Here is a 27,824-nt window from a genome sequence, read left to right on the forward strand (position 1 = left end):
GCCTTGCAGGTCATTGTAATTACTTTGGCTTTAAACATGCGTGAAAAGGTGATCTGGTGGATGATTTTTGAATAGAGAAGTGGCATGATCTTCCTTTCTACAGAGTCTCTTCTGGCTGTTGTGTTGAGAATAGGCTGAGCTGGAAGGTTAGGAAGCTATTGCACTTACCTAACTTAAGGTGATGGTTGCTGGATCAGGGAAGTGGCAGTGGTGGTGGTGAGAAGTGATGAGTTATGATTTGCTTTTAAGGCTGATCCAACTGAATATCCTGATGGACTCTATGTGGGGTATGAGATAAAGAGGACAGTTGGTATAGGTGCGACAGATTCTGGAGAACAAGATTGGAGTTTGGGATATAAATATTAAGGTTTGTCTGCTAGACTTCCAGGTGGAGATGTTAATACCCGAAACAGTAGGGTGTTAAGTCTGGAGTTGAAAAAAGAGGTCTGGATCAAAAGTACAAATTTGGTAATTGTCACTTACTTACTTGGTAGTTTAGGTAGATGTATTTAAAGCCATTAGACTAGATGAGTTCAACAATGCAGTGAGTCTAGAAAGAGAAGAAGAAAGAGAGATTAAGGCCTGGTCATTTCAAAATTAAGAGGCTGCAGAGAAGAGAAGCAAGATGATTGAGGTTGAGAAAGAGAAATTTCCTGGAAGGCAGAAGACCAGGTGATGGGATGTCTTAGAAGACAAGAGAAGAAAACACATCAAGGAGGAGAGAGTGATCAGTGCTGGTAAATGCTGCTGAGACATCAAATGGAATGATGACCAAGAACATTGAATTTAGCAATGAAGAGATTACTGGTGACTTGGTTGAGTGCTTTCTTTGAAAGCCAAATTGGGATATGTTTAAGAGACCATGGGAAGAGAGGAATTAAAGATAGCAAGGATGTAGCTCTGTGAAGTTTTGCTATTGAAGAAAGCAGAGACTTGTGGTAGTTTCAAGAGAAATGATTTGTATGTTGTTTAATCTACAAAAAGTAGCATGCTGGTTTGCATTTGGCAACGATGTAGTGAAAAATGCATGATTTTGGAAGATGAGAATTGTTAAGAGGGGATGGGATTTAGTTTACAATGGAGACTTGACTTTAATAGAAACATAGTAGTTCATTTTTATAACAGCAAGAAGATTGGTAAGAGGCTAAATGTGGGGCTGAGAGTATGGAAGTTCTCTTTAGATTGCTTCAATTTTCTCAATAAATTAGGAAGCAAGATTATATTGTTGACTAGATTCACTTTAAATTCATGAACACAAACCTCTAGGGGGTCCTTAATACTGCTCAATAATTATATTATGATTCCTTAGACCATTCACACTCTCATTCTTCTAATTAACTATTTTCCCCTTCGACACTCTTCCTAAGGCCCTCATACCTCCCCAATTCTCAAGATGCTAGGAGGAAGACAAAAGTGTTCTAGGGGAAGAATCCAAATGCCTGTAGAGAGAATAATGGTCCTAATAAATTAAAAAGGTAATCTAGCCAGGAAATGTCTTCTAATGAGCAAACAGAAGGTTTTAGACAAGATGAATTGTGCTTCAGAATCATTCAGATAAATAGAGGCCCAGCTATAATCATGTGTACTAAATACCTTCTTTCAGCTCTATTGCTGATATAATAAAAGATGTGATAATTGTGGGAAGGAAAAAACCTTGAATAACAGAGAAGGATGTAAAGCTTAAAATTTTCATTTGTGATGAATGTGTACTCTATTAAATTTATTGTCTATTTACTTTTCACATAACTGTGATTATTTTTTGTTTGTTTGTTTGCTTTTTGATTTTTTGCTTTTTCTGGGGCCATGGAAGTTCCAAGGCTAGGGGTCAAATCAAAGCTACAGCTGCCAGCCCACACCACAGCCACAACAATGCAGGATCCAAGACATGTCTGCGACCTACACCACAGCTCATGGCAATGCCGGATCCTTAACCCACTGTGCGAGACCAGGGATTGAACCCACATCCTCATGGATCCTAGTTGGGTTCATTAACCACTGAGCTACAAAGGGAACTCCAATCATTGTTTTTAATAAATATTTGAGTTGAATGTAAAATGTAATGAGAATACTATTAATTACTTAAATATTCAAGTATACTTAAAATATTAAGTAAAATAAACATGAACTAAATTAAGCAAATATTTAATACAAATTTAATACATTAAAATACTTTAGTAATTTTAGATTTAGTAACATGCAAAATTTATACACCTTGGACTATTGGTTAAGAGTTATGTTGACCTTAGAACTCAAAATCATTGATTATGAGACCTGTAGTCTAGTTGCTTTTTGCTTAACAGTACTGAAGCTTATTTTAATATGATACTTGTACATCATGATTATAGCTATATAGAAGTACATGCACCTACATAGAAATACTCAAAAATTGCTGTTGTGTTGGCTTTATAGATTTTCTATATCATTTTGTTGCATAATTATAAGTAATGTGACTTCAAACTGGAAATAAGACATTTTTTTTTGTCCACGCCTGCAGTTTGCAAAAGTTCCCAAGCAGGGATCAAACCCGCGCCACAGCAGTGACAATGCCGGATTCTTACGCAATAGGCCGGAACTCTGAAATACAGCATTTTAAATCAAAATGTATTCTAGCCGTAGAATAAGGCTAGGAGTTCTTCAGACATTTGCTAGAAATGAGCTCATCATGGGTGACATTGGCGTTTGGGGAAGCACGTCCTCTTCATTGGTACCTTTCAGAGATTAATAGCCTGCAGCAGGGACTGCTGAGCCCTTCGTTCATGGGTTCTGCTGCCTCTCCCCTCTTCTGTTTCTCTCACAGTCTTCTCCAATGGACACCTGACTATGTGCATCCATACCACCATTCACCTCACACAGTCTTTGCTTTATCTTAAAACATTAATGGGGCATCATTTAATCTAATAAAAGTTAGCTCTTAGAGGTAAAGGGAACTAGGTGGAGTGAAACTTAGGTACTTCTGACAGCGTTAATTGGAGTTTTCCTTTTATTACCTTTCACTGTTTCCCATTTCCTTTTCAATTCTCCTCAAGCCTCAATCCCGCAAATGGTTGGCATATTGTTGAGTTATATATTTAAAGTTGGAAGATTTGTTAAGAGCAACATTCCCAATCTTTATTTCCATTTAAAACTCTGAATAAAACTAACAGAGCAATTTAATTCAAAACTCATCATTACATGCTTTCCTTGTCCTTGGTGGTTGTCTTGCACCCCAAACAATAAATATATTTGTATTTTCAGGGTAATTTTGGTGAAGTGTATAAGGGCATATTAAAGGATAAAACTGCTGTTGCTGTTAAAACCTGTAAAGAAGATCTTCCTCAGGAACTGAAAATAAAATTTTTGCAAGAAGCCAAGTGAGTTCTCCAAAGTAATGTAAATATGTATTTATCAGTGATTAATTAAAACATAAGTTTGAAGGTATCTTAAATTATGATTTTAAGAATGAGAAGTAAGTACTTTTGTAACCCTCAAAAGTAAACACTTACTGTACAGTGTGGGCAACAAAAAGTTTCAATGTTTTTGATTTAGATTACAGGTCAGTTAGGTGATCACCGTCAAAAGAACCAGATGCTAAGAACAGTGAATATTCTTGGAGTCCTTAAAAAATATTACAGTATTTTCAGCTTTTGTCACATGTGCATATACACATATGTATATATACAGTGTTGTTATGTATATGTGCAGTGTCGTGATTGTCTTCATAATAAAAATATGACTGTATCCTATATATAAAATATATGATTTAGATACATATTAGGTATATAATTAGATCTATTCTACCCTCCCTAGATATTATCAATTGATTCTTTATTCCCAGCTGTTCGTTTCTTTTCTGAGACCCTCAGATTTGTTCTTCAGCTCAGTGTCTGGTATTTGTCTCAGAATTTGCAGATTGTTTTCTAATTGCTCTTCTAGGATGATTATATACACTTTTTTCTATTATAGCTAAAATTTGTGTTCCGACTTGTCAGCCCTGTAGTGCAGATTGCTAAAACTATTCTTTTAGTGATAAAATCTAGTATATACAACAAAATGGAAAACAAATGGGAAGGTGCTTAGACAGACTAAGAATGGACAAATGAAAGGAAATGGATGGGAGGGAGAGAAGGAGAAAGAGGATATATAAATCCATAATTGGTGGTATAAAGGGAAGGAGGGAAAGGATTGTATATGTGTGTGTGTGTCTTGTCTCCATCAGGGCACTGTTTATACAACTGAAGTTTTTGTAAAGTGCCATGGGAGAACAGAGCACATGGCAGTGAGAGAAATAAATTTTATGGCATGTGGCATCTAGATGTCTTTTCTCCATCATCTAAAAATGGACTCTTGTAGCAATGGATTACACCAATTAGTTGCATTTATTAAATATCATCTGTGGAATAACGTTGCAAACCTTTTACGTGTATGTGATTACCAATTCAGAAAAAAAAATTCTATGATAAATTTAAAGGTATGCTATCACAATTGAAAATCATAGGCCCATTATTTTCATTATTCATAGGTGTCTTAGATATTACAGATAATATCTAACTTTTTTCAAATATATTGAATTTCCTTTCTAATTTGCAAATGTTTTATTGCAAAATAGAATTTAATTTCTTCTAAAGTGAGACTATGAAATTTTAGGTTAAAAATGAAAATTACATCCATGCAGGGGGTTCCTGTTGTGGCGCAGCAGAAACACATCTGAATAGGAACCATGAGGTTGTGGGTTCGATCCCCGGCCTTGCTCAGTGGGTTAAGGATCCTGTGTTGCCATGAGCTGTGGTGTAGGTTGCAGACACAGCTCAGATCTGGCATTGCTGTGGCTGTGCTGTAGGCCTGAGGCTACAGCTCCAATTAGATCCCAGCCTGGGAACCTCTGGGTGCTGTGGGTGTGGCCCTAAAAAGACAAAAAAAGAAAAAAAGAAAATTACATCCATGCAGACTCCCAAGCGTCCTTTAGTAGATGATAGACCTAGATTTAGATACTGAATATTGATTGGGTTCTGGCTATTTTGTAGAATTTCTTTGTTAATAAGCATTTTTCAACCTAAGAAGTGATATTTTGGGTTAAAGTCAGACATTCTAAAACTTTCTAATTCCTGATAGAAACTGCAAACTCAGTTATTGACAATATTTCTCTTAGCTCTTGAATTTTTCGCAGTCTATCTTTTCATTTATAAATCAGTATAATGATTTATATATATTTATAAATATATAAATTTTTAGTTGATAACATTTTTCTTAGAGCTATTTCTGCTTTAGTTGTGTGGTCTAAAACATGTATAAACTGTTTTATCTTTCTCCAAACTAGGTTATTTTTTCATTCTCTTAGGAGTGAAACTGCATTTTTCAAATATGAGTGATTTTATAACTTTGTCACCAGAAAAATATGGAATAACATGTGGTAACAGAAATCATCAGGGTAGACAGGCCTCAGGGAATCTAACCTATTTTAACTCATGCTTGAGGTCCTATGAATGAGTTTAGGCTGCTTTGATAGCCCTCTGAAATTCTGCCTTTATCTGAACTAAGACTTCTCTGCCTCAGCTAAACTTTTATATTACTCATTGTTTAACTCTCTATAAGGTTTCTTAAAACTTTTGAGTTTTCACTATTTTGAAATTGATCACGATTATCAAGAAGTTAGTATTAGGAAATTTAAATATGAAGTGACTACCCTATAGCATTTACCAGTATGAATTGTTCTTTATTTTAAATGAAATGTATACATAAAACAAAAAGATGCTGCCCTTACAGCTTATAGCTTTTGGTGCATTAACAGTTTTCAGCTATGCTTTTGTGAGGGTGGTTATAACCAGATACTTTGAAGGGAGTTCTGCATATTCCGGACTAAGTAAATTATTCCTTTTTAACATAGTTGTTAGTTATTCAGAGTGGATAATTAATCTTCAAATGAACATTTAATCAAATTAAAAAACTGACTCGTATATACATTTTGTCAAGACTTATCAAAATTTATATATATATATACCATTTATCATAATTTGAGTTTGTACTAAAGTTTAAAAAATTGTGTTGATTGAAGTGTATTCTGCTTGTGCACACTACTCGTGATCTTAAATTAATGCTTTTAATTTCAATTATAACTATTCTTATGCTTCTCTCATTCAGAATTCTCAAGCAATACGATCATCCCAATATTGTCAAACTTATAGGAGTTTGCACACAAAGACAGCCTATCTACATCATTATGGAACTGGTTCCAGGTAATAGGATTTTAGAGGTTTCCTTGATAACATTTTAATGTCATGTTGTATTGCCTTTATATGTTCAGTCTCTTTGGTTTCTCCTTATAGAATTTCCAAGGATTTTGTTTAACATTTTTCTGATGACAAAAGAGCTTGTACACATACTCAGTATTTTTATAGTCTATAATTCTTGGTATTTTCTAGAAAATGTCAGCCAGCCTTTTTAAGAGAAGATAAATTATTACAGTTCTTTTAACACATGGAATTTAGTTACATATAAAGTTTCTGTGAGAAAGGCTATTTAGAAAGATAGTCTACTTAGTTTAACTGTATAATAATGATAGTACTGCCTTATGTCTAGTTTGTTGTATATCATTTTCTAAGTATATTACCACACATCCTCTTGTTTGGTTGTACATAAAAATGTCATAATGCTTTTGGTCACAGCCTATGTACTTCTTGGATATGGGGAAAAAATATACTCTCTTGAGGAATTCATCTTTGTATCAATTTTTGGTGACTTTTAACACCTCAAAGTATTTTGGTTAACTACTTTTGCCAACAAACAGGATAACATCAAAGTGATAATCGTATATCTCTAAGTTATTTTTATTGTATGTCTTTCTGTTATAGAAAATATAATCAGAGGTAAAATATGATCTTGATAAGACTTATAAATACATTTTTTATCACTGAAAAGGATTTGCTTTGTTAGCATAACAACTATTTATTCATTTTAAAAGAAGAAACTTAAAGGGTTATGAAAAGTACTTCTATCTTTTACATACATTAAGTAAACCTGCTATTGCAGATAGTCCATTAAAACTGTTAACATAATTTTTTAATTATTTAATGATAGTTGGTCCAATTTTATCACACTGATTTGATTGCTATTGGAATATTTCTTTATTACCATATAACTGCAGGATTCCTAGATCATAATCATTTTCATCCTCAAGATGGAAATATACATTTGTATAGTTCATACACTATATATGACATATTTTAAAGTAGCTTTCCATACAGTTGTGAAAACATAGATTGCAGTCTAAAATTTTAAAAACAATTGAATGGCCTGTAACTTCAATAAAAATAAGATGTTTAAATATTAAAGAGGGAGTTCCCATCATGGCTGAGTGGTAGTGACCCTGACTAGCACCCATGAGGACATGGGTTAAATCCCTAGCTTTGTTCAGTGGGTTAAAGGATCTGGCATTGCTGTGAGCTGTGGTGTAGGTCACAGACATGGCTCAGATCTGGAGTGGCTGTGGTGTAAGCCGGCAGCTTACAGGGCTGATTTGACCCCTAGCCTTGGAACTACCATGTGCCACAGGTGTGGCAACAAATTTGACAATCCAGAAGAAATGGACAACTTTCTAGAGACTGACAGCCCACAAAAACTGAATCAAGAAGAAGTAGATCAACTGAACAGACCAATCACTAGAAATGAAATTAATATGTAATAAAAACACTCTCTACAAACAAAAGTCCAGGACCAGATACTTCACAGGCAAATTCTACCAAACATACAAAGAAGAAACTTACACCTATCCTCCTTAAACTTTTTCAAAAGGTTTAAGGAAAAGGAACACTCCCAAAGACATTCTATGATGCCACCGTCACCCTAATACCAAAACCAGAAAAAGATGCTACCAAAAAAGAAAATTATAGGCCAATATCTCTGATGAATATAGATGCAAAAATTCTCAAAAATTTTAGCCAACCGAATCTAGCAACATATAAAAAAAGATCATACACCACGACCAAGTGGGATTCATCCAGGTTCACAAGGATGTTTCAATGTACACAAATTAATCACCATCATGAATGACATTAACAAAAGTCAAAAACCACATGATCATGTCAGTGGATGTAGAAAAAGCATTTGACAAAGTCCAACATCCATTCATAATAAAAACTCTTACCAAAGTGGCTATAGAGGGAACATACTTTAACATAATAAAAGCCACTTAGGACAAACCCACAGCAAATATAATACTCGATGGAGAAAAGCCAAACGCCTTCCCACTAAAATCTGGAACAAGATAAGGATGCCCACACTCACCACTTTTTTTCAACATAGAATTGGAAGTCCTAGCCACAGCAATCAGACAAACAAAAGAAATAAAAGGTATCCAAATTGGAAGAGAAGAGGTAAAATTGTCACTCTATGCAGATGACATGAGACTATATATAGAAAACCCTAAGGACTCCACATAAGAACTACTCAAACTGATCAACGAATTCAGCAAAGTAGCAGGATACAAAATTAACATTCAGAAATTGGTTGCATTTCTGTATACTAACTATGAAATAGTAGAAAAGGAATACAAAAATACAATACCTTTTAAAATTTTTGTGCCCCCCAAAATAAACCTGAACAAGGAGGTGAAAGACTTATATGATATAAAACGTTAATCAAGGAAATTAAAGAGGATGCAAAGAAATGGAAAGATAGTCCATGCTCCTGGGTGGGAAAAATTATATTATAAAAATGGCCTTACCACCCAAAGCAATCTACAGATCAAATGCAACCCCTATCAAATTATCCAGGACATTTTTCACAGAACTAGAACAAACAATCCAAAAATTTATATGGAACCATAAAAAAAACATTACTGCCAAAACAATCCCAAGGAAGAAGAACCAGGCAGGAGGCATAACTATCCCAGACTTCAGGCAATATTACAAAGCTATAGTCATCAAAGACAGTGTGGTATGATACCAAAAAAGACATACAGACCAATGGAACAGAATAGAGAACTCAGAAATAAACCCAGCCATCTACAGTCAATTAGTCTTTGACAAAGGAGGCAAGAATATAAAATGGGAAGACAACAGTCTTTTGAGCAAAGTGATCCTGTTAAAACTGGACAGCCGCATGTAAATCAGTGAAACTGGCACACACCCTCACACCATGCACAAAAATAAACTCAAAATGGCTTGAAGACTTAAATGTAAGACAAGACACCATCAAACTCCTAGAAGAGTACATAGGCAAAACATCCTCTGACATAAACTGTACAAATGTTTTCTTAGGTTAGTCTCCCAAGGCAACAGAAATAAACGAATAGGACCTAATCAAACTGACAAGCTTTTGCACAACAAAGGAAACCACACACACACACACACACACACACACACAAAAGACAACTTACAGTATGGGAGAAAATAGTTTCAAACAATGCAACTGACAACAACTTCATCTCTAAAATATGAAAACAACTTAGACAACTCAACAGCAAAAAAAAACACAAAAAACCAACAACCCATTGAAAAATGGGCAACAGACTTGAATAGACATTTCTCCAAGGAAGATATACAGGTGGCCAACAAGTGCATGAAACATCACTGATTATTAGAGAAATGCAAATCAAAACTACTGTGAGGGATCAACTCACACCAGTCAGAATGGCCATCATTAATAAGTCCAAAAGTAACAAATGCTGGAAAGGGTGTGGAGAAAAGGGAATCTCCCTACAATTTTGGTAGGAATGTAATTCAGTACAACCACTGTGGAAAACAGTATGGAGGTACCTCAGAAAACTAAATACAGAAATACCATATGATCCACCAATCCTGCTCTTGGGCATATCTCCAGACAAAACTTTCCTTGAAAAAGACACATGCATCTGTATGTTCATTGCAACACTATCCACAATAGCCAAGACGTGGAAGCAACCTAAATGTCCATCCACAAATGAATGGATTAAGAAGAAGTGGTATATATACACAATGGGATACTACTCAGCCATAAAAAAGAACAAAATAATGCCACTTGAAGCAATTTGGATGTAACTAGAGACTCTCATACTAAGTGAAGTAACTCAGAAAGAGAAGGACAAATATCATATGATATCGCTTATATCTGGAATCTAATATATGGCACAAACGAACCTTTCCACCGAAAAGAAACTCATGGACTTGTAGAGTTGACTCGTGGTTGTTCTCCAAAGGGAGGGGGAGGGAGTGGGGTAGACTGGGAATCTAGGGTTAATAGATACAAACTATTGCCTTTGGATAAGCAATGAGATCCTGCTGTATAGCACAAGGAACCATGTCTATTCACTTTTCATGGAGCATAGTGGAGGATTACGTGAGAAAAAGACTGTGTATATGTATGACTGGTTCACTTTGCTGTATAGTAGGAATAGAACATTGTAAATCAATGATAATGGAAAAAATAATCATAAAATAAAAAAGACTAAGTAAATAAATAAATATTAGAGATACATATAAAAAATTCACATAACGCAAATAAAGCCCACAGTTAACAAGGGATGTCACTGAGAAATTTAAATTTGAGAGGTGGGCAGTCTTGAGGAAACATGATTTTGGTGTTACTATGAATGCTTAAAAGAGCATGTATAACCAATTCCTAATGGCAGTTACAAACTGAATAAAACAAGTATAGCTTTGAAAGAAAGCCAAGAAAGTGTTTAGCTGGACATGAAATAGTAACCTTTTTTGATGTTTTTTTAAATGATTAAGAATAATGTACTTCATTAGAAAATTCAAACTCTAATGAGAAGAAAAAATTAAAAGTGTAAACCTCCCACTCAAGAACCTAATCCTATTCCAACATTGTTATTTAGTTTTTTACTTTTTTCCCCTGAGGAAAATATTTACTATAGATACCTTGATTTTATGCAAATCTTTTAATTATTAAAAATAATAATACTGTTTCTGATCTTTTTTTCTCTTACTAGCATGACATGCTTTCATTGCTTCATATGCATCTATGTAGTTTTCCTTTTTTTTTTTTTTTTTTTTTTTTAGGGCCCCACCTGCGACATATGGAGGTTTCCAGGGTAGGGGTCGAATTGGAGCTATAGCTGCTGGCCTATGCCATAGCCACAGCAATGCCAGATGTGAGCCACGTCTACAACCTACACCACAGCTCACAGCAATGCCGGATCCTTAACCCACTGAGCGAGGCCAGGGATTGGACCTGCTGCGTTCTAATGGATGCTAGTCACGTTCATTTCCACTGAGCCACAATGGGAACTCCTCCTACCTTGTCTTTATAGTAGCTATGTAATATTCCATTATATGGTTTTGTATAATTTAATCAGTCTTCTAATTGAAAAACTTTGGTTGTTTACATTTTTATTATTTGGGTTTAAAAGTTTTTTAAAACAGTGCTCAATTAATGTCATTTATATAATTCAGGAATCATTTTTAAGTGTATCTGTTTTGTGAATTTTCAGTAGTGGGATTGTTGGATCAGAGTTTATGTGCGTTTTGATTTATGGTTATTGTGTTAGCTTTCTATTGCTGCACAAGAAATGATCACAACTTAGCAGCTTTAAACAACATCCCTTTCTTACTTTAAAGTTGTTAAGTTAGAAGTCCAGATAGGCCTGATTAGATTCTCTGCTCAGGGTCTTATGAGCCAAAAATCAGGATACCAAGCTGAGTTCTTTTCTGCAGGCACTGTGAAAGAATCCACTACCAAGCTTCTTCTGGCTGGTGGCAGAATGTCATTTCTTGCAGCTGAGAAATTGCCTTAGGTTCCCTTTCTTTTCATGCTGTACTCCAGGGGCATCTCCCAGCTCCTAAAGGTCACCTGCATTCTTTTGCCTTCAGACCCAGTGTATCACATTTTTCAAGTGCTTTGAATTTCTCTGACTTTCTCTTCTATTTTTCGTTTTGTTCTGTTTTGTTTTTCAAAAAAGCTAGGGGAATATTCTGCTTTTTTGAAAGGTATCATGATTAGATCAGGCTTGCCTGGAAAAGCTTCCTATTATTAGGGCAAATGAATTTATGGGTGTGATGGCTAATCATGTTCCCATGTTCCAGGGATTGGGGAATGTTATTGGGAGGCCATCTTCAAATTCTACCTATAATGGTAGACTTTGCTAAATTTTCTCAAAGGTTAGTTGCAATGTGGAATCTGAAACCACACTGAACTTTTCATACTCTGTTAAATTAATTCCATTGGTCGATCTTTTAAGATGAATGCATGAATTTTGAGGCATTGTGCTTTGTCATTTCTCATTTGGAAAATATCAAGTGACCAGGTTATGTCGATCTTCCAAATAGTGACATCGTTCATTATACAGAAGCAAAAGATCACATTCATTAATGTCACCACTAATCTCATTGGAAAAGTAATAAGAAATATCAAGTTCATGATAGCCCATGTGTATGTTCCAAAATTTTAGCTTTCATCGGAAAGCTGGATTTTGTCTCTGGCAATAGAAAACTTTCACCTTTTTTCTTTGAAGTTTCAGATTTAATTCATACAATTTTGAGAGCATATCTGTCAAATAATAATTTTTACTCATAATTCGTCAATCTTTTTAAAAACAGTTGTATTGTTCATATGTAATTGGCATACAGGTTATATAGAAATGCTTTATCATATTCACATCCATATACACGTGTGAAACTGTCACCACAATCACAGCAATGAACACATTTTTCATCCCCAAATTTTCCTTACACATCTTTTTAGTCCCTTCTTCCTCTCCTTCTCTACCCCTTGTCCCCAGTCGACCACTGATCTGCTTTCTGTCACTGCGTATTAGTTTGTGTTTCTTAGAATTTTATGTAAATAGAATCATACAATCCATACTAGTCTTTATTTTTTGGGGGGAGGGTCTAGTTTGTTTCACTTAGCATAACTTTCAGATAAACTCAGAATTTTTTAGAAATACCATCAAAAATATGACCTATAAAAAATAATATGTTTACTTCTACAGTTTTTATAGTTTAGAATTTTAGTTCAGTCCATGGTCCATTTGAAGTTAATTCTTTATAAGAAATGGCTTGAAGTGCATATTTTTGACATAGAGATATCCAGTTCCAGCACCAACAACTGTCCTTTCTCTCTTGACTTTTAATCTTTATTTTTTTTAAAGTAATTACATATATTTCTTTTTCTGGATTCTAATTTCTGTCAATCTTTTTGTTTGTCTTGGTGCCAGTACTACACTTTCTTGACCACTGTTACTTACTATAAAATAAGTTTTGTGTCAGGTAATTTTAGTCCTCTAACTTTGTTCTTTTTCAAAATTGTTTTGGCTGTCCCTTGCTTTTCTTTATCAATTTTATTATTAGTTTTTCAGTTTTTATATCAAGGTTTGCTAGGATTTAGATTGGAATTACTTTGACTCTTTAGATCAATTTGGGATGAATAGACTTCTTAACGATATTATTGAGTCTTATACCATTGACAGTGGTATAACTTTCAGATAAGGTAGGTCTTCTTCAATTTCCCTCAGCAAGTTTCTGTAGAGTTTAATGTACAGGCTTTCTCATCTTCTGTCAAACTTATCTCTGAGTATTCGATTTTTTTTGTGATGCTATTGTAAGTGATTTTAAAAAATATCCACTAGGGAAGTCATAGAAAAGGTAAATAACTCTGTCATATTGACCTACTGATCTATATAGGACACTCCACACAGCATCACCAAAATATACATCCTTTTGAATTACACAGAGAATATTTACCAAGGTAGACCATATTCTGGTCCATCTCTCAAAAACTTTATACAAATTTAAGTTCTGTGAACACAATGAAAATAAAGTAAAACTCAAGAATAGAATTGATGCCAGAAAGATGTTACTGGAATCCGGGTTCTTGTTCATGCAGTTGAAGAATGAACTCTGCGGAACACACAGGCAGCAATCAAGCAAAGTCTTATTAAAGGAAAGCAAATAGCTCCCAGGGCTTCTGGGAGGGGGAGAAGAGCCTCCTTCTCTATTGTCCTATAGGGATTTTTATCTCATAAAGATTGGGGAGGGGGGAACCAACATGCGGTCCAGAAAGATGTGGTTTTCTCCTATTGGCCTTGCTCAATTACCTATATCAGTTCTTGTCCAGTAAGGGTCTTAGGGGTGGAAAAGTCCCTAAGTCTCATAGTTTCTTTGCCCTTTTCTTCCTGTAAACTGAGTCATAGGGGATAAGGATTAATATCCATCTAGGTGGAGGTACACTCCTTTTAGTAAACAAGGCCTGTGGGGATGTTACTCCCTGGAGCCCTTAAGCCACAAATGTTAATCCACAGCCATATCAAAGAATGCATTGAAGTCCATGCTCCTACACTGACTACCTGAGTTAGTAGTCTGCCTTGGAATGATCTCTGAAAAACCTCTCAATATTTTGAAAATAAACAGTGCATATCTGGGTAACCACTGGATCAGAGAGGAACTTAGAAAGTATTTTGTACTAAATGAAATAACACAACACCTCCATATTTATATGATGCCTATAAGGTAGTAATTAAGGAAATAATTATAGTATTAAATGCCTATATTAGAAAAGAGGAGTTCCCATTGTGGTTCAGCAAGTTAAGAACCTGACCAGTATCCATTGAGGATGCAGTTTCAATCCTTGGCCCCACTCAGTGGGTTAAGGATCCAGCGTTGCCGTGAGCTGTGGTATAGGTCACGGATGAAGCTTGGATATGGTGTTCCTGTGGCTGTGGCCAGCAGCTGCAGCTCTGATTTGACCCCAGCCTGGGAACTTCCATATGCTGCAGGTGTGGCCCTAAAAAGTGCCCTCCCCCCCCAAAAAAAAACAAAGGAAAGAAAGGACTGGAAAAAAGAGGACTCAATGTTCAAAGTAATGACCTCAACTTCTATCTTAAAAAGAAGTTTGAATTAACCCACAATATATATAAGAAAGGGAAAAATAGATATAAGAGAATAAATCAATGGGAAGGAAAGAAGACAAAAATCAATGAAAATATAAGCTAGTTCCTTGAGATTAATAATTGATCTCTACACAGACTCTTCAGAAAAAAAGAAGACACAAGTTACCAATCTCAAGAATGAGAGAGGCAAGGTCATTATAGAGTCTACAGATATTAAAACAATATTAAGGACATAGTATGAATATTTTTATGTAAATAAAATGAACAACTTAGATAAAAAGGGCAAATTTCCTCAAAGACTGAAAAGCTTATTCAACCTTCATAATCCCACATCCTTTATAGAGTTGGTCATTAAGAAACAATTTTTCGAAGAAAACTTGAGACCCTCATGGCTTCACTGGTGAATTATACCAAACTTTGAAGAAGAAATACACCAATTCTACATAAATTCTTAGAAAATTGAAAAAGAGAGACCCACTTCTCAACTCATTAAAACCATCATTACCTGATTCTAAAACTAGACAAAAATATTACAGGAAAAGAAAACTGCAGACTGTATTTAATGAAATAAATGCAGAAGTATATAAAAACACATCATGATCAAGTGAAGTTTACCCTAGGACTACAAGCTGATTTACTCAAATATCAATATAGTTTATATTAATAAAATTTAAAACTATGTAATCAACTCAATAGATCAAGAAAAATCATTTGCAAAATCCAGCGTCCATTCCTGATAAGAATTCTCTGCCCCTGTCTGGTACCGTGGGTTAAAGGATCCAGCACTGTTGTAGTTGCGGTGTAGGTCACAGCTGTGGCTCAGATTTGATTCCTGGCCTGGGATCCATATGCCACAGGGTGGCCAAAAAGAGAGAGAGAGAGAGAGAAAGGATTATCTGAAAATGAGGGATAGAAGAGAAGGTCCTCATCATGAGTGGCTTCTAAGAAAGATGTGTAGATGACATCATATTTAATGGCCAACGTCTGAATGCTTTGCTCGTTTATGTCGGAAATAAGACAAATATGCCTACATTTATCACTTCAACATTGCACTAGATGTTTTCGCTTCTAGGACAATACAGCAAAAAAATAAAGCAAGACAACGTAAATAAAAATCATCTTTTCGTATGTTTAAGGTATTTTTCATCTCTGCCACAATAATTTCTTTTCCAATTTTGGAATTAAATACTAGCTACTAAACTAAAAAAAGACATTACAGCATTCTTATCACTTAAATGATTTTTTTGTTTGTTTTAAACAGTTTTATGATAGCAAATTGTCTTCAGTGATTTTTCTCTTCAAAACAGCTTTGAAATTGTGAAATCTCTAATAGAAGCCGGTTGTATCTAACATTATAATGTCATGAAAATTGGGCCAAAATAACAAGTTCAAAAACAAAAAGTTAATAATTTTGACATTTTCAAGTTAAGGCCTCACAACAAACTGTTGCTATTCTCTACTCCTTTCTCTCAATATATTGTTAAGTCTTATGCATCTTTTCTTTTCTCATCAGTGAACATGTTTATGTATCAGAATGTAAAGATAAATGAGCCAGATACCATAAAGTTCCTGATAAAATATATCTCCACCATAAGATAAAAAGCTGATAAATACATTTTTCTGAAAAGCGTATGAGGGATTTATCCCATGTATGCAAACCAGTTCCAACATTTGAAAGTTTGTTAACTGTATTCCATCACATCAACAGGCTAAAAGAAAAATTAGATGATGCTATCGTAGATGCAAAAAAAGGTGTTTAAGAAAATCTGATACCCATTTATAATAAAATTTTCAAAGTCAGTAAACTTGGAATGGGGGGAACATCCTTAATTTGACTTCTAAAAAATCTGTAAAACCCCTACAGCTCACATTCTGCATAATGATGAGAGACTTGAAGCTTTCCCACTAAGATAAGAAACCAAGGCAAAGATGCCCTTCTAACCATTCCTTTTCAACATTTTACAGAAAGCCCTAGCTAATGCAATAAGACAAGAAGAGGAAACAGAAGTTACACTGATTGGGAAGGAAGAAATAAAACTGGAAACTTTGTATAAAAGACATAATTTTTTCATGCAATCCGTCAGTCACATTCTTGAGCATTTACCCAAAGGAATTCAAAATTTCAGTCCACAAAGAAACCTGCACAGAGATATTTATAGGAGTTTCATTCATATGCCCAAACTTGAAAGCAACCAAGATGCTCTCCACTAAGTGAGTGAATCAACAAACTATGGTACCTCAAAAAAATGGAATATTATTTAGCTCTCAAAAGAAATAAACTATCAAGCCATGAAAATTCATAGAAGGAACTGAAATATATATTACTAAGTTAAAGAAGTCAATCTAAAAAGGCTGTATATTATATGATTCGAAGTATATGGCAGAGAGAAGGATGAATAGGCAGAGCACAGAGGATTTTTGTAGGATAGTTAAGCTATCATGTTTGACATAAGAGTAAATACCTGTCATTTTACATTTGTCCAGATACATAGAATGTACTACACCAAGAATGAACCCTGATGTGAAACTATGGACTTTGGATAATAACAGTATTGATTGTAGGTTCATCAGCTGTAGCAATAACAAATTTTAGCAAGGGATTTTATAATGGTGGAGGCTCTGTTGAGAGGAGCAGTGATTATAGGTATAATCTCTGTACCTTCCAGTCACTTTTTTTTTTTATTTTTTAGGGCTGCCCTTGTGGCATATGGAGGTTCCCAGGCTAGGGATCTATTTAGAGCTGTAGCTGCCAGCCTACACCATAGCAACATGAGATCCTAGCCACATCTGTGAGCTGCACCACACAGCTCACAGCAATGCCGGATCCTTAACCCACTGAGCAAGGCCAGGGATTGAACCTGTGTTCTCATGGATGCTAGTCAGATTCGTTTCTGCTGAGCCATGATGGGAACTCCCTCTTTTCTTTTCTTTTTTTGGGAATCAAAAACTGCTTTCAAAAAGTCTTAGATTAAAAAAAAAATGAAATAGACTTGGTTGTCTTTGATTAAGTTTAAGATCTGTCTCCCTCACTTCTCTATTCACTGAGCTCCTTCTTCCCTTTCATTCTAATATTCAGTGTCATGTGTGTATGGTCATTGAGGGTAATGGTAGAGATCTCGAGCTCTAATAAGTGTTGTGAGGATGTAGAAAGTTGGAAACATTCATACATTGCTAGTGGATTGTAAAATGATACAATGACCTTGAAAAAGAGTTTGACAGTTTCTCAAGAAGTTAAACATAAAATTTCCATGTAAACTAGCAGTTCTTATCCTAAGTATACATCTGAGATAACTAAAATGTATGTCTCTACAAAGACCACACAGATGTTCACAGAAGCATTATTTATAATAACCAAAAAGTAGAAAGAGCCCAAATGTCCATCAATTGATGAATGAATGAACAATATAGGGTATACACCCATACAGTAGTAATATTACTGCTAAGTAATAAAGAGTGATGAGCTAATAATACCTGCTACAGTATAGATGAACCTTAAAAACTTTATGCAAATTAAAGCAAGTCAGATATAACAGACTACATGTAGTATGATTCCATTACTACAAAATGTCCATGAAAGGCATCTACAGATAAAGAAGGAAGATTTGTGGTTTCCTGGGGCTAAGGGTTTAGATAAGGATTGACTATATATAGGCATGAGGGATCTTCATGGAGTAATGAAAATGTCACTAAACTGAATTTCAGTGACAATTTTATACCTTTGCAAATTTGTCAAAATTCATTAAATTATACATTAAGATAGGTAAGTTTTATGTATATAAACTGAACTTTAATATAGCTCTTAAAAAAAATGCCCAAGAGCCAGGCATTTTTGGCCAGATTCTTTGAAGATAAATGATCTTTCTTAATCTACTTAATCCTCCTGTTTTTTCCCTTAGTTTCCTTACCTGTGAAGTAGGAATAATAGGGTTGTTGTAAGAGCTAATGTACTTTGATTTTGTGTTTGTTTACTAAATACACATAAACACATATATTATTTAATACATATATATATGAGAGTATTTAACCATAATAAGCATTGTATGTATTCTCTTCATCATGTCATAAATTTTAGTTATTATTCTATTATTGGCCAAGAGGAGAAGGTGACTAAAATGACTCCTATAATCCAGCTGGAACTTTAACCCAACCTCTGAATTTGTCCTTGCCCCTGACTCTAATCCTAACCCTAGATTTCTTTACCCAAGAGTTTGCCAACAAATTGGGAAGCATAAGGTTAGTGTGTAGTTCTTCCATTTCTACCACCATTTTGACTGTTTAGTTTGTAGGTTTTAGTATTTAGCCTATGGTCTTTCTTTCCTTATATCTGAAACTAAAATGGTAGGATTAAATGGCTTCTAAATTTTAACTCTAACCTATAATATTTTAGCTAAGAAAATTTTTCTTAAATTTGAAGCTTCTCATAACAAACTATTAAATTACTTCAAAACAGATCTGTCCTTTCCTCATTTTACAAAAGACTTGATGGGCAAATAACTAGCTAGTTTTCATTCTTATTAAAGTAGCATAGTAATATACAGTAGTTTACATTTATATATTATTTTACAGTTGTCAAAGCACTTTATTAACATTATGTCATCTGTTCTACCAGGCAGTATTGTTATCTCCATTTACAAATAAACTAAATGAGGTTCAGAGAGTTTAGAGTGACTTGTCAATGTCAATTAAATAGCAAGTGGGAAAATAGTGCTCTTTGTATTTTCTATTACGTCATTCAGTTTATAAGTGGGTCAAAATATATAATCCTTTTATGAATTGAAACTAAAATGAAAATTTAAGCAAAATATTTATTCAAGACATCCTATGGGCAAATACATGAATCCCCGTTCCATAATTTCTCAACCTTCTATACAGATAAGTAAATAGCTTATTAGAGTAAACACGAAGATTTTTGTTTGAGTTGCTTTTTTCTCTATTGGGAATCAAGCTGGGGAGAGAAGATTTAGAGAACTGGTAGCTTAAAAGCAAGATTTAATAACTGTTTGGTGTCTTATATGCCAGCCATTTCAGAAATGTATTATGCAGAGAGTTAATATTCCCCTGTTCTCGTCAGATAACTGAGCCCTTTGGAAACATAAATCTGAAATATATTTTAACCAGAGTAATGTTTGAGCAGATTATAAGCATTTGAGAATTGAAGTTTAGAGTGAATATCCCAAGATGATCCTGTCTTCATTTAAATCATCTCTCGAATTGCAAATACTTTATTTACTTACTTGTTTATAGGTTGCTAGGTAAATAAAATCAAACAAAAGGCAATTCTAAATGGTGCTAGGAAATACTGAAAAAGAAAAATTCTCATATGCTGAAAGATGACCCCATTTTATTTTGCAAACAAGTTCATTACTTAGAGATTCAAATGAAGGAAATTACTAGAGGCTTTTTTTTTTTTTAATGACAAGTTATGAATTAAAGGAATATTTATGGTCCAGGCAGCTGTCATTTATTTTCATATATGTGGTTAAATTAGAGTTGCCGTAAGATACCCTGATGAATAGGAAAGCAAGAAACTTTACCTCCAAGTACAACAATGCCCAGTCCAGATCCTGGGTAGAAGTAATTAATTTTAGCAAGCCTTAAACGTTAGTCTCTTTTCTTTTACTAGAGGTTGCTAACTGCCCCCTTCTTTTGGACCTGGATGTTCTCTTTGAGTTCAGAACTTTCTGGCACTAATTGAATATTACATTATCTGGTAAATTCCTCAGCTCACACAGATGCTGCTGCCATTTTGCAGTCTTCAGACTTCTATTAATTTTAAAATGATTTATGGCTTTGGAGTTTTTAAAATTGTTGAAGAATTTTTACCAGGTTTTAGACATCATCAAAATATATTTCAACTCCGTAAGAAGTGCAAAAAAAAAAAAAATTGAGCTTGTGTAGTTGATATTGGCTAGAGATTTTAGCTTAGAAATATGCACGTGATTGTATATATTGTTCTTATAAATGTCTTTACACCTTTCAGTAGACATTGTTCCGCTATCAGAATTTTTTCTTTTAATTATTCATTTTGTTTGTAATTTCTAGGATAAGTTCACTAATTTTAGCTAGAAGATGAAATTCTTTAAAAAAAATAAACCTCTTAGCCTTTCAATACATAATGAAATTTTGTATTTTTATCTGATTCGAACAGTCAATTTCAGTTATATGACATCACAGCTTATTTTAATAGTCACTGGAAGTGACAGCATCTGTTCCTTTGATAACAAAGTCTCAGTGTTTTGGCTCTAGATCCTTGCTTGGCATTTGTTTCTTTCACTCATTATAAATATAGAAAGGGTAAATCATGCCAACAAAAAATTAAGGAACGTGGTTCCTGGCACTCAGTAAAACAGCCTACAAAATCTGAGCTGACACCTTACCTACTTAACGTAGATTTAACCGACCTTCTATCATATAGTCCATTTATATAACAATTATATAACAATATCACTTCACTGCAGTAAATTTTGTGTTCAAGGAAAAGGATAGCATAGTAATTCTCAAATTAATATTTTGTGCCAAAAAATACAACTCAGTGGCTGAATTTTTTATGTTCCTAATAAATTACTAAACAGAACCTAATTTTGTGGGGTTTATTACTTTGTTGTTTGAAGATGTCAGTAGAGTACACTTTTAAAACAAAGTTTGTGTGAGTCTGAATGAATAATTATAAATTAGCATGTTGTAAATTTGTTTGGAAGAATTGGTAACTTCTATGTTGACTGATGATATAACATCTAAACTTAGGTATTAATCTTTATAATTCAAGTATATTACATTGATGAAAAGTAAAATGAATGTGCTTGGTTGAAATTTTATATCACAAATAATACTTATAGTATAATGTAAAATATTTCTAAAAGAACCTTTTAAAAAGATGGCATCTTTAAACTGATATTTCTTTCTCAGCCAAATGATACTTTTGGTTGCCTAATGTTCCATTTACTGCCTAACATCCCAAAGCAAATGCGGATGGCGTAGTTTAAACTGGCCATTTGTCCAGACACTACCTTTTGAAATTAATTACTTTATGTAATTTATGCATGACTTAAATGGATAACTTGGTGGTATTTCACACACGTGGTAATGGCATTTTTCTTTTGTTTTTTTAATAGACCACACCCTTCTAGAAGTGTCTGTTTTTTCCCAGAGGTTTAGATAAACACTAAAAACATTAACCCAAAAGCAAGCTATGAGAAATGAAATTTGAAATATAATAATTACTGTATTACCTCTTGGACTTGAGTGGTTATAAAGAAGTGTCATTAGGGATTTCCTTTTCTATCAATGAGCAAAGACTGATATGTTATAGCAAATACTGTTTTCACAGTACATTTGAGCCGCAGATGCATTGTGTATATCTGAGCAACATTACTCATGTGTTTTTTGTTTTGAGCATCTGACGGCACCTACACCTGTAAGTACCTCCTGCAAGGAGGCAGATAGACTGGTGAGAAAGACAAAGCATGTTCTGAACCATATTCTCACTCTTAGATCCTGTTTTGAAAATGTCTTTATGGTAATTGAAGTTCCTTAATGATTTAAAGGAAAGTGTAAGAGTTGTGAACACACAGGTATCCTTCCACATGGATAAAATACTGATTAGTTTTATTTTTGTTATCATTTTAAAGTTTTTGTTACTATACATGGAAAAGTCTTAAAATACATAGCAAAGTTTTTAAAGTAACATTATAAATGATAAGAAAATTTGCTTTATTGTTGAAGGTTTACATATATTTGATGCAAATGTTAGAAATATGAACAGGGCTAGTTAAATTGTAGTGAATTCAACTGAAATACAAGTCTTTACACATAATATATTGTTTTTATTAACATATAAATAGATTTTCCCCTATAATGGATCTAATGTGTATGGCTCTGACAGTGCCTTTTTGCATGAGATTTTCATATTATCAGAATTATAAGGAAAACAGTTACTGAAACAATGGAGAACACAAAATATTTCCAAGATTAAAAGAAAACTAAAAATTAGTTGAGTCAGAGTTCTTTAAAATACTTATTTTAATGTATGACAAAAGCTGAAAAGTTAGTATGTTGGCCTTTTTTTTTTTACTTGCATTGCACGTCCATAAATAGTCATACTGTTTCATGTAGAAGCCAAATAAATGCCTCTTGTCAGCCTTAGAGAAAGATACTGTAATGCTCTTTTCTTTCTTTTGTGTATAAATTTCATCCCTTTCTTGTTGTAAGTTATTTATATCCCTTTCTATTTGTGTTACCTTTTTTATTTGGAAATAATGTACAAACTCTGAACTCTTCTTAAATTTGTGGAAGAAATGAAAACCTTATCCATTTGATATATGAGGAGACATATTACTCTACTCATATATACCAATATCTTTTAAGTAGAATTTAACTCAAAAACTATTTCAGGGAGTTCCTGTTGTGGCTTAGCAATAATGATCCTGACCAGTATCCATAAGGACGTGGGTTTGATCCCTGGCCACACTCAGTGGGTTAAGGATCTGGTATTGCCGTGAACTATGTGTAGGCAGCAGATGTGGCTCAGAGCTGGTGTTGCTGTGGCTGTGGTATAGGCTGGCAGCCGTAGCGCTGATTCGACCCCTAGTCTGGGACCTTCCATATGCCTCAGGTGTGGCCCTAAAGACACACACACACACACACACAAACACCAAAAACAAAACAAAAAAAACCCCAAAACTATTTAAGGCTAGATATTCTGTTAGATTATTCAATCATTTGCTCAACAAACAGTTACTGAATGCCTAGCATATCTGCCATGTTCTGGGAAGAAAACAAACAGGAAGACCCTACAAAGAGCAGAACTTCCTGCTCTCATGAAGCCTCTGTTCTGGTGGGGAAGGAAATATGTTAGATAAGTAAAACATGTAGTACGTTAAGTGGTCTGAACAAATAAAGCACAGAGGGAAGAGGATGGAAACTTTTGGTGCGGGTGGAGGAGGTTGGAGTCTCAGAGGCCTTCCCAGAGAGGCCTCAGTAAGGGTAGAACATTTGAGAAAAATGCCTGATGGAAAAAGCCGTGGAGCTGCCTGGAGGAAGAGTATTACAGGCTTCATGGAGTAGTGTGGATGGAGTAAGGGTACATGGAGAGTTATAGGAGATGGGCTTAGAGAAGAAATGGGGTTCAAGCCATGCAGAGCCTTGTTTGTAGATCATGGCATTATTTCATTTTAAAGAGTCATCCTGTTGGTGATTACCCAAAACTGGATATGCTGTGTTCTTGCCGCCCTTACCAGCTTTAACGGCAAAATAATATAAAGAGAGCTTCATCTTTATGACCAATTCCTTGGAAAATACTGGATATCTTTTAGGCCCCCTAGGCCTAAGAGTCTGTGTTAATGTTGTCTCCAGTGGATGGGATAGTATTTATTTTTGCCTTTTCCCCCCTTTTCCTCCATAAATTTGAATAAATGTTTAAGGGTGAAATCAATCTTCCACTTGCTAAATGCTCATTTTATGACCAACCAAATTAATGACTTCTGAAAATCTGTTATACATTTTTTTTCTTTTCTCATTTCTTCACTAGTTTTCTGGTCATATTTAATATCTCTCTTCTCATTTAGATACTCTCTTTTTCCTGTGGCTAGATTTTCAGATGCTCTAAAACATAAAACATTTTTACAAATTCATCTTGGGAGATCACACTTTATATTAAGTGTTGCATAGCCTCTTGTCATTGAAAATATGAAAGTAATATTAGAAACTGTCATTATAACGTTTTGCGTATGTGTAACTTTCCTGCTCTGTATTTGCCTTCATTTGTCCTTCTCTGTAAAACTGAAGTAGATTGTCGTTGGTACCTATTTATGGGCGTGAATTTCAATTCCAGGAAGAATATTATTCAATACTGACACAGCTGTGCCTGAGATTGAGCGCTTAATAAATACACCTAGAAACTGTAACCTTTGCTAGAAAAAATAAATTTGCCTGAATTCTTCCCTGTCAAACTTGAGAAAACCAAATCACATTTGACAATACCTGCATTCAAAATGAAAGAAAGGCTTTATATCACAACCTGGAAGAGATTTTAAAAGTGACTCTTTTTTTGTTGTTGTTTTTTTCCGGGCTGCACCTGCAGCATATGGAAGTTCCCAGGCTAGCGGTCTAGTGGGAGCTGTAGCTGCCAGCCTGTGCCACAACCACAGCAACACCAGATGCAGGCCACGTCTGCAACCTGCACCACAGTTCATGGCAACTCCAGATATCTTTAACCCACTGAGCCAGGCCAGGGATTGAATCTGCATCCTCATGGATACTAGTCGGGTTCGTTACCACTGAGCCACAACAGGAACTCCTAAAAGTGACTTTATGTAGCATCTTTAATGAATTTGTATCTTAGATTACATATGTTAAATGTTTTGTTTTTTAAGACATTGGATTTTTTCATTTTGTCTTTTCCTTCTCTTACATGTTAGTCTATAGATTAGTTTTAAGGGCATTTTTCAAGATCTTTGATAAGACTGCCAAATGAATTTATCTTCTAAGATGGTATTTGCTACCAGCAAGTGATTGAATTTCCATATTTCTTGTCTTGGCTACTAAAAGAAAGAAACCCTTTCTATGTTTAACATCTGTCATTGTTGAATAGAATAAAAAGCATGGATACCTATCTTTTTGCATCTTTAAAAGTGCTTTTTAAAAATAAAAGATAGGTTTATTTTATTTTAAAATACTTTATTATTGAAAATATTTTATTTTATTTACTTTTAAAAATAAAGGATACATTAACAATTTTAAGTATTGTGTAATTAATATTACTTTTAAGAATCAAATCTATATTCTTTAATTCTTTTTAAAGTAGAATTTCTAAGCTAATGAGGCTGTAATTTAAAGGAGTTTTATTATTTTCAAAAACATTCTAAGCCAGGCTTTTTGATAAAAATAAACTTTAAAAAAGGCTTTTTTTTTTTTTTTTTTTTTTTTGAAACACATATATCACCCTGTATTTAACTGACTTGGAAACTTGGAAATCTGCCTCTTTTTCTTTGACTTTCCAATCTTTATAAACCTGTTATTTTGAGATTTGGATTAATTGCTTTATTTGATAAATATTTGGCGCCAATTATGTTGCACACGCCATGTATATTGGTGAAAAAAGACCTGTGATCTCTTCCCTCTCAGTGTAGTGGGAGAGGCATATATTTAAACAGTAACCGCAAGTAAATACATTATTGCAAACTTTGCTATTCAAAGAGTATTACTTAGAGAGATAGTAAGGGACTAGCACCTAATTTATTTTAGAGGCCTTAGGAAACATCTCTAGGAGGTGACCTATGTGTCAAGACCTGAAAGAGAAAAATAATCTACCTGTGCTAGCGGCTCTGGAAAGACACAGAGAACACCAAATGCAAAGCCGAGGGTAGGAGTGGCTTTTGTGTGTTAGGAACAGGAAGAGGGGCAGAGTGTCTGAGACGTGTGTCTGGAAGAGACTGGCATAAGGTTGGAAAGGTAGGAGGGATGGAATGAGGAAGGGCCTCAGAGTTCAGGGTAAGCAATTTTTTATTTTATTGTCAATGCTGTTCCATTTTTGGCAGTAACTTTTTTTAAATTGTCACTCGTAAAGAATACATAGGAAACAAATGAGAAGACTCTTTCTGTCCCTGACTCCTGTTCCCTTTGGAATTCTTTATGGAGGCAGCTGCTCTTACTGTTTTAAGGGGTTTTGTTGTTGTTTATTTTTGTTTTAGTCTTATCCTTCCAAAGCTTTTCCATGATCATGGAGATACATATGCATATACATCTTTTTAACACAAATGATAGTTTACATACTGTGCTGATCTATTTTTTTGACTTGAAATTCTTAGATTTTTTCAACATCAGTATATATAGATTTAATTTATTCTGTCAATAGTTGTGTAGTATTTGTTTATGCCCTGCTTGGTAATTGTTTTTCTAGTCATCTGCTACCATAACAAGTGCTTTCAGTGGTAATTTCCATATATCCTCACATGGAGAAACATTTCATGTTAAATCTACTGTCTTGAATCTCTAAATTGATACATTGTAGTAAGGATTAATGACTATCCCCCAAACTTTAGACCTCTAGACCAACAGTTCAGGCAGAGTTAAAGCTGAATTTAAGAGATTGCTCTAGAAAATATGGTAACTCCCTGTGAAGCCTGTGCTTCCAAAAGCTTTCACGGTATTTTGTATAAAACCAGGTACATGTGAGAGATGAGTTGGCAAGCAAACTTTATACTCCAGTCATGGTCATTATAGAGATTTGAGTCTTCATGAATCAGGAAATACTTTTTTTCTTATTCCTAGGTAATGTTTCTTTTGTCCAAATTTATTTCATCCCAGTGTGCGTGATTATGGAATCAGAATTGCTTTTAAGAAATGGTAAAATACCCACCTCCACAGTATTTGACAGTTTTCACTGATCAGTTGTGCTATTCTGTGTTTACTCACTTTAGCACTTAAAAGAAATGCTCCGTGGAACTCAAAGTGTGCTATGACACTCTTTTGGAAGTTGATATACTTTTGGGTGGCTTTTGCCTGTGTCAACATGTCCACTTTGGCTTTGGAGCCAGATATGGGTTTAAGTTTCCTACTATACTACTTCTAGTGGTATGATGTTGGGCACGTTACTGAATCTAAGACTTAACATGTTTCACTATAAAATTAAGGCATTGATTTCTTGCTTCTCCTACCAGAGCATTACTAAACAATTAAGTTTTAATTTAACAGAAAAAAGTGCTATTAATGTGTAGGTCGGTAAGTTTTTTCTTGATTTTTAAGATACAAAGCCTTTAGATTTTAGGAAAATATACCAACACAGAATTTCAGATAGCTGCTTGCAGTGGGACCACACATTGTATCTAAAGTCAGCCAAAAATAAAGAAGGAAATATGATTCTGAGATAGAATAAAAATCATACTCATTTTGTGATAGGATAGAGTTTGAAATGTATTTCAAGCAAAATCACAGTTCGCAGACTCAGAAATTCATAACAAAAGGTAGACACATCAAGGTTAGAAGACCAGTGGACAGTAAAGAGGGGGTTTGGAGGACAAGTAATCTTTGGAGA

The 27,824-nt window shown here is 34.4% G+C and overlaps 1 protein-coding gene across 11 annotated transcripts in view; it reads left to right on the forward strand.

Moving 5' to 3' along the window:
* Positions 1 to 27,824, forward strand: part of FER (FER tyrosine kinase) — a 440,923-nt gene that overhangs the window by 280,266 nt on the left and 132,833 nt on the right. For all 11 annotated transcript variants that reach the window (XR_014838490.1, XR_014838489.1, XR_014838491.1 and 8 more), the window contains 2 exons: positions 3,235 to 3,350; positions 6,115 to 6,209. Coding sequence is in view for 8 of the 11 variants with exons in the window: in XM_021084605.2 (XP_020940264.1) it covers positions 3,235 to 3,350; positions 6,115 to 6,209 (211 nt within the window). In the remaining 3 variants the exon portion in view is untranslated. The remainder of the gene's footprint in view (positions 1 to 3,234; positions 3,351 to 6,114; positions 6,210 to 27,824) is intronic.

The sequence above is a fragment of the Sus scrofa genome, chromosome 2 (assembly GCF_054392235.1).
Source record: "Sus scrofa isolate SSC_HxYL_T2T_F1_AM1 chromosome 2, Sscrofa_HxYL_maternal_Yorkshire_Landrace_v2.0, whole genome shotgun sequence".
In the NCBI taxonomy this organism is placed as follows: domain Eukaryota; kingdom Metazoa; phylum Chordata; class Mammalia; order Artiodactyla; family Suidae; genus Sus; species Sus scrofa.